The 8,536-nt window shown below is 31.8% G+C and overlaps 1 protein-coding gene and 1 long non-coding RNA gene across 2 annotated transcripts; one reads left to right on the top strand and one right to left on the bottom strand.

Moving 5' to 3' along the window:
- Positions 1-225: 225 nt before the first annotated feature.
- On the bottom strand, positions 226-4,933 carry LOC121113737 (uncharacterized). Its single transcript, XR_011779071.1, has 4 exons — positions 4,653-4,933; positions 3,587-3,785; positions 3,474-3,526; positions 226-2,733 (listed from the first exon to the last, which is right to left on the bottom strand). It is a non-coding gene; the product is annotated as an uncharacterized lncRNA (long non-coding RNA).
- A 1,204-nt stretch (positions 4,934-6,137) lies between these two features.
- LOC121113738 (uncharacterized) lies at positions 6,138-7,574 on the top strand. Its single transcript, XM_040707589.2, has 3 exons — positions 6,138-6,299; positions 6,351-7,129; positions 7,204-7,574. Exons 1-2 carry the CDS (start codon positions 6,273-6,275, stop codon positions 6,903-6,905), a joined length of 582 nt encoding a protein of 193 aa, XP_040563523.1. The 5' UTR covers positions 6,138-6,272; the 3' UTR covers positions 6,906-7,129; positions 7,204-7,574.
- The last annotated feature ends 962 nt before the right edge of the window (positions 7,575-8,536 follow it).

The following is an 8,536-nucleotide window of genomic DNA, read 5'->3' as shown; positions in this document are numbered from 1 at the left end:
TTAAGTGAACGGAGAAGCAGGTACATGGACAGAACTGCCAGTCCCTGTCATCAGGAGATCTAACCGTATCCGAAGTAAACCTGCGTATTTGAGTGATTACGTGTGAACTTTTGTGAGGGGGGAAGAATGATATAAAATTCATTGTGTTGGCTTGTGAGTTTACTCCCTTACGTTTTTGTTGCTTGTAGTATATTTGTCATTACTCATTATTGTGTTTCCTACTTCGGTCCATTTAGTGTTTAATAAAGCCTACATTTGGTAACTTAAGTGATTTTTTTATTTGAATATCACCTTATATATTTAATTTAACATTTCTACGTCTAATGAACAAAATAACTCGTTGTGATTTTCTTGGATTAGGACTTTGAGAAAGTAAAATAAAATGCATTTCAATTTTATAGTGACGACAACTACCTTTTTATAAAGGCCTCAAATTAAGAAGAACTTAAGAAAAGAATAATGTTTTGTATAAAGATGTCTAATCGCTTCAAAAAGAAATCAATAAAGAAGAAACAAATATTTTAAATATGCGGTACAACGATATAACTTGGAACTTCCTAGCTGGGATGGAACATAATTAACTCAATTAAACAGTTGGGATTAACATTCGAGTACCAACATGATGCACCTGAAGTACAAAATTAAGAAAATTGAAGTGCAAGGAACATATTTACGTGAAACTTATTAGAAAGTACAACATTATGATATGCATGAACAAGAGTGAGCCTAACCCAATAATGCCCATGACTAATGATGAAGATACAGATGTACCAAAACGACGGAAAGAAAGGAATCCACTCATTTATCTACTTAACATATGTGGATATTCTTCTCAATCAAAAGCCGAATTAAGTAATAGTAGCAGTGGTGATATTGAGGTTGAAGCCGAAATACTTGTCGTTAAGGTTACCATGAGCAGCCTCACTCGGGAACCCACTACTGAAGAAAAATTGATGACTTATTATATCAATTTTCCAATAACGTCAGTACTCTCTAAGATTAAAGACAGCAATTCTGAATTAATTGTGCATGAAGACAGCCAGTCATTGATCCAGAAAGTATTTGTTAAAATTAAGAGATTGGTACTCCTCTAGGGATGTGAAGGGGTATCTTCGAGCAAAAAAATGATCAATTTGTAAGTCTAGCTGAATCTAAGATTGGACCATCATCCATGGACTTGTTGGAGTCAATTATGTCAAAATCATCCTTCAAAAGTGATTTCATCCACACAAAGATTGAAGGTATGAATTTGGGGGAACAAAGAGTATCAAAATAAGTCGAGGGCTCACTTGAATTAGTCAATTTATAATTATGCCCAGTGTTCAGCCATTAAATACCATTATAAGGGAATATAACTTAAAACTTATTTACATATTATGTGCCTGTAGATTGTAGGAGGATATCAAGTATTTCCAACAATTAGGAAACTAAAAAGAGTATTCATCCCAAAAGAGAATATAGAAACACTCGAAATGCTCAAAAGAATGAGGGATTTGTATTGAATTACCCTGAAATAATTAATTTCAAGATTTTTGGGAAATTGAATTACCCAAATTTTAAAGGAAGACGTTCATTGAAGGATGGAGCATTCAACAAAAATATGATTTTAGGTTGTAATTTTTGGGTCCAAGGAGTATATGTATATATTCCATGTAAATAAAGGACAATGACATCATAAATTTTGGAAGAAACCTGGATGTGGCAGAAGAGACACTATCCTATGTGAGGGCGGATGAATTGATTCTTGAGGATAGGAAGGGAAGAAAAAATGTGGAATTTGGAGAAAGTTTAGCTATCAATAAAAAAAATTATTATCACCGACATAATAAGATATTGGGATGAGTTGCATGGATTAGCTGGAGATTTTGTATATTATAAATTTGTATCACATCCGATTACCAAAATTATAATTAAATTTGAATTACCAACGAATAAAAGTGCAGTACCTTCATATAATATATAATTACCTCTGGAAATTAAATGAGCAATAGCTATTAAATTTTAACAAAATATTTTGTAAATACAATATAGAAAGATATTGTCTGTTTAAAATCCATTGTGTGAAACTGTAGAAAGATGAAGAAGAAGAAGTTTGCAATTTTTTAATTACTAAAGGACATACAGAATATTGCTAAAACACTCAAAAGAACCTCTCGATTTGCCAAAAACCCAGTGTTCAGATTTCAGCATCGCACCCGATATGTCGTGAACAAGTTATAACCTGTATGAACAAAATGTTAAAGTTGCAAAACAAAAACCCATAGCTTTACAGAATTTTAAAGACTCAATATAAGCCACCCTGAGCCTTATTAATATATAAATATCGTAGAATGCGGTGAAGGCGTACACACTTAATACGGGAATTTGTTTAAGTCCCGAATTAGATATAATAGACCACATAATTAATTCGATAAGTAGTATTTCTTTTAAGAGCGCACAGATTTTGTCGATCCAGCTTAAGTGGGATCTACTGTACATTTATTATTCGGTTTAATAAACTAAAAAATATCAAAAAGGTAACTTATCTGAGTGATGTGAGAGCACCGATCCTTAGCATTCAATAACGGATTAACAGTTACAAAGGAATCACACAAATAGGTAACGAAACCAGAGCTATCTTCACACCTCCTCGTCCACCAGTAGAATTATTTTTTTCAGGATATTTCATCAACTTCAAATGGGATATGCAGACAGTAAAGTTTTTCCAAGAGCTCTTGACTTAGTCTGTTGAATCTGCAATTCAAAAAATGATTAAGAACATTAGAATCCATAAAAATGAAGATTTTTGTGTATGGGTAGGGGATGGGATACAATTTGATATGATTTATTTTAACACAATCTTTTAGACCATAAAATATACTTAAATAAACTTCATTTTGGAGTCTGCAATATTTCTAAAGATATCATGTTTATTATTAATCCATAATATATTAAATGATTTCACCGATTTGATCTGGAATTTGAAATTATTTTTAGAAGACTTATGATATTCTAGTAAAAACAACATCCTTTCAGTTCTAGGTCACTTAGCTGAAAACCTTATTACAGAAAGTCACTTTGCCGCAAAAAATATATAATTGATGATAATTCCAGCTGCAATTCTATCTAATTAGTACGATTACAAAAAAAATAAAAATAGATTTTAAGGTAATAATTAACGTTATTTGATGGTGCCCCTTCTACGGATTTCAGTGATATCAATATTTACTCAAGTTATTAGACAGAGAAGAAGTAATTTGAACTTTTCGACATAAACTACTATGAACTCCTTTTCTCCACTTCTTTCATTATATAGTATGATTTTTCGAGATACAATATCGCATAGATGGTTAATGTCAGCTTCATAAATTTTGTCAAATGATAGTTGTAACATTTTAGTAAGTGGGAAAATTTAAAGAAATACAATAATTTAAACAATATAGAAATATATACCTAATATTATTTCAATTTTGAATTTTATATAAAAGACTTACCTCTTCTTCAACAGTAAAAAATATATGTAGCGCCATCTATGTTGTTAGTACACCTAATAAATAATATAATTATCTAATAGTAAGTAATAAACTACTCCAATGACGGCAAACACATCTTGATAATTAGAGTCAGAGACGACTTGAGGATGGATGAGCAATTAGGATATCCAAGACATTCGATCCAAACGATTGATTGATTCACATTTTCGGTTGAAACTTGAATTTCAACTCCCTCTCTTCTTCAAACATTGTCATGATTTTGTTTGAACGGTTCTAATAGCGGTTCGAGCTAACTGATTAAGCATCCTCATACTGAAATGAATCAATTATTAATTAATCAACACTTAATCCTTTTAATTCGTGGCAAATAATTGAACATTTTATCTATTTAAATTGGTGTAACATGAATGGGAATCATAATTACATTAACATAGTATTGCAGTATGAATCATCATCAAATACGTATATTTACGACATTTTTTCGTTAAGTGTCGGTTCGGCAAAACGGAATTTGCTACTAAAGTATTTGACTAAGTGTTCTTGCAGGCATTAATCAACTTGTTTCTTCTATTGCTATAGTTTCCCATGATTAAATGTTTATTGTATAATCGTGAATGAATTGTTGATTCGGAAAATATTGATTTCATATAATTAAAAATATATTTAGTTCAGAGCTGTAAATACTAAGAATTTTTAGCGTGTGTACTAAAACAAACCCGAAAATGATATTGTAAACTTAAAAATTTAAAGAATATTTGGGAGAAGAGTAACTGTGTTGTCATGACGTTTCATTCTATTATAATTAGCAGCTATGAGAGGACAGAATGAAACACAAATCCCACTCCGTATCTAGCAAGGACATATGGGGAGGAATTACTCCGATGTCGATCCTCAATTCTACTCTTAGTCCAACAAGGACTTAATCTTATAACTCCCCAATTAATCATCCGGGTTACTTTTTGTAATTTATGAGCACTAGAAATTACTTAATATTTAGATGTTAACTATAACTCCTCAAGAATAAAATAATAATTATTATGTTGATAACTAATCAATTTGACTGCCAACTACACAAAACGTGTTACGTGAGGGAATACTTAAAAGTTATAACTCTAATTATATTGACATTAGTTCAATTAATATTATATTAAATTAAAAATTGTCTTTTGCGTAACTTACAGAGGAATAGGCACCAATAGCAGAGCCAGCTATCCATTTCCGCATTATTCAATGGATCTGTGGGTTCTCCAATTTTCAGGGTATCTTGTTCAATACACAAGGAGGTGCAGCACATGTCAAAGCCATTGATGAATGATAAAGCTATCCACACCAGAGAAATTGTGCAGGTTTATTCAACTTATAATAATAATGTAATGGAAAGAAACAATTTATCTATATCTCAGTCACAGCAAAGTTCAATAATATGGCTGCAGCGTGTACCATTAATCATTATTTATTTTAAATATAAAGTACATTTCTTCTTATTAGAAAGAAAAGGAAGATTAAAACGAGTAAATCCAAGTTATCTAAAGATATCTAAAGAAATTGAAATGTTTTGATTAGGGATGCCGGAGGAAACTTTGATTATACAAATTTTTTTAAAAGTCTTTTCTAGATCATTTTAAAAAGTATTTTTTGTGCTCTACAAAAAACTATTGGCTACGCAGAGTCTGCAGGGGCTATAGCAAATCAAGGAATTTTTGCTTTTGGCTGTAATTGTTTTTTAAAATGATTTTTTTAGCAAAATAGAGCTACAACATTTTTGTAGGTTTTTTTTTTTCTAAAAAAAGACACTTCGACTCAAATTAAGGAAACGAGCAAAAAATTTAAATTTTTGAATGTTTTTTTTTTTTAAACTAAAAAGACCGAGTAATCTATTTTGCTAAGATGACACTCGCTGAAAATAGTGTAGGTCAAATAAATGCACGCTAAAGCATTAAAGCTTTAATGCACACCAGCTCGTATGTATGAAGTTCACTCCTCAGGATTATATAATATAAATTTAACTCTTCAGTTTGCCAACTCATGGATTACTTAACAATGTTATGTAATGTTAAATAATCCATGGGACCATGGCCAACTACGTTATAAAAACGGGCGAGCTAAAAATGAAACCGATTACTTAGCTCAAAGCTAATAGAAATACAAGGTTATACCATAACGCGTGTACGACTGATGATTGATTTCCACCACGCTTTTCAAATAATGACGTCATAGAGTATGATTGGTAGTATATTTTGTCAAAATGTCTTGTCTTGTCTTGCAGTCGCTCGGTACGATACATCAAATTGAAAATTCTAACAAGACCAATTACATTAACCTTGTATTCCTATTAACCTTGACTTTGTTAATATCTTGCAAATACATTTCTTTTTTGTTTTAATATAAGGTCACGTGGATCTCCACAATTTTCACATCCCTATTAATAGTATAAATCGGGAATTACAAAAAGAGATTATAAAAATACATAAAATTTTTAATATGACTTATCTAATAATATATAGATGCACTAGTAGGTGAAATGTAGTAATTATAATAATATAAATTAAAATGTTTACGTGTTATACTGAATCAGTGCAACTCCAACTGACGAATTAAAGGAAATCTAAACAAAAAGTTCATGAGGTTCTTAAATTTCGACTCACGCTTATCTACATAGTTAAAACATTTCTTCTTGGCTAGTTGATACCTCATGGTTAATTTTGCTTCACTTTAGAATTTGTATAATGTTATTATTTGTTATTGATATAATATAGTTTAATCAGATATCGTAGCATCATTAAGAATTTCATATCAAATATGAATAATACCCGGTGCTGTTGTCAGGTAATATGGTTTTTCTAACGGATATTCTTAGTTGTAATAATTCATTTTCAGTCTTTAAATTTTGAGTTGAAAGAAGCTTCTCAGTCTGAAGAAATACTGGGACTACAATTACAGATTACTTCATTATCAAATACCTTGAGTTTGTACCAGAAGGAAAACGTAAAGTTTGTGGATTCTCTGGTTAGATGTGCGAAGGAAAAGGCAGATCTTGAACTAAAGCTCCTAAGAACTGAGAAGACCCATGAATTCCGTCGTGTTCGAGCGCTCAAAAAAGCTGAAGATATCCATAAATTAATTTTAGCTCAAGAGCTAAAAAAAGCGGAAGAGACCTATAAATCCCTTCTAGTTCAAGAACTCAAAAAAGCTCAAACAACATTGGAATTACCTCGTATCCGAGTACTCAAAGAAATTGAACAAATCCATAATTTACGTCGAGTTAAAGAGCTCAAAAAAGCTGAAGAGGCCCATAAATCTGTTCTAGTTGAAGAGCTCAAGAAATCTGAAAATAACTATGAATTGCGTCTAATTCAAGAACTCAAAAAAGCCGAAGAGACCCATAAATCCCTTCAAGCTCAAGAGATCAAAAAAAGCTTGGAGAACTCATAAATTAATTCGAGTTGAAGAGCTCAAAAAAGCTGAGAAGGCCCATGAATCTCTTCGAGCTCTACAGCAGAAAAGAACATTGGAGACCTATGAATCCCTTCAAGCTGAAGTGATCAAAAGAGTTGAGGAGAGCTATAAATCCCTTCGAATTCAAATGGAAACTGAAAAAATGAATTATAGGAAAAAACTTGAAGCCAAAGACATGGAAATAAAAAAGCTATTAAAAGGTATCTATTTTAGTACATGAAGTATTTTCCCCCTAGAAAATGTTTAATGCTTACTCCTTTTGTGTGTATTGCAGCTAGTAGGCCTCAACCTTTGATGGAATTAAATAGACTTATGGTAGTTGATCAGCTTAAGACGACAGCCGATGAAAAATACAAATTGCAAAATTCTTTGAAACTACTTGAGGATATGAGAAAAAGTAACGAAACACTTTTTTTAACAACTATTCATGATCTTCAAATCATAAATTTTGAAAAAGATAAAATGATAATGGAGCTGAGAAATGAATTAAAGATGGGAACGTCTACAATATTTGACAGTGCTTTCCTTACTCTCAAGTTCAATTCTGAAGATCTTAGTACTGATCTAAGGAGAAATTAATATTGCCCTTTATTTATTGAATATTATTCGTTTACTGTAAGATAATAAAAGTCTTCTGAGGATTTATTATGCTATTTTCATTTGTTGAAATGCAAGTTTTATGGTTTTATATAACTCCAAAATAGGAAAATATTTCCCCCTATATATTTTAATATGTAGTACATGTATAATCAGGCTCATTCGCCCTTTTTCTGCTCAATCGTTTCTTGTAAAAACATTCCGTTCGCCGTTCATTAGTTCAATTTTCCGTTCAATCGTTCATTTTTGAATTACTTTTTTATCCATTTCATATTTATTTAGTATAAGAAGTTCAATCATTAATATATAGTGAGTCAATCACTCAGCGTGTTTATATAATGTACATTTGATATGAATTAAATAAACTGTCTTGACTATAAACCTAGAAACTGCTTCATTGGTGATCCGACGTGATTCAATCACAATAACACGTAATAGTTCCGAGATATCACCGCATGTAGTTTCAAACTCATCGGCAATTAATTATCGCCATTCATAAAGCCCAATCCTGGATGTTGGTTTCGTCGACTTGAAATCGAATTTGAGCTCCGAGAAATAACGTCTACGAGAACATAGTTTTGCCCACAACAATTCCTCCTGATGTATTCGATCTTGGGACTAAGAACGATTACACCGTAACAAAAATTTTACTCTTCAAAAAGTACGCGGATCGTCGGAAGAAGAAAGTATTCAAAAGCTCGGTGATTTGTTTTTATGAGAAGCTCACGGCCACTCTGACATACAAATAGCATCATTGGCGAGATCATTATTGGATAATTAAGTTATCAAGGATCCAATTGGATTGATTATTCGTGAAATTACGGTCTGCACTGTTCTTCCTTCTAGAAGGGCTCTAGCAAGGGCGAGTCGAAATCAAGATCATGAGGAGTTCGCAAAGTTTTGTCACAGCCTCTCTTCATCTTCCCCAAATCTTCATATCTCATCAGTGGAGGACTCTTGCGAAGATATTGAAGTCAATAGAGTGGCCAAAACATCTAATGATCACCGTC

This window comes from Lepeophtheirus salmonis, chromosome 2 (genome assembly GCF_016086655.4).
Source record: "Lepeophtheirus salmonis chromosome 2, UVic_Lsal_1.4, whole genome shotgun sequence".
Classification (NCBI taxonomy): Eukaryota; Metazoa; Arthropoda; class Copepoda; order Siphonostomatoida; family Caligidae; genus Lepeophtheirus; species Lepeophtheirus salmonis.
This window is presented reverse-complemented; position numbering and strand designations above follow the sequence as displayed.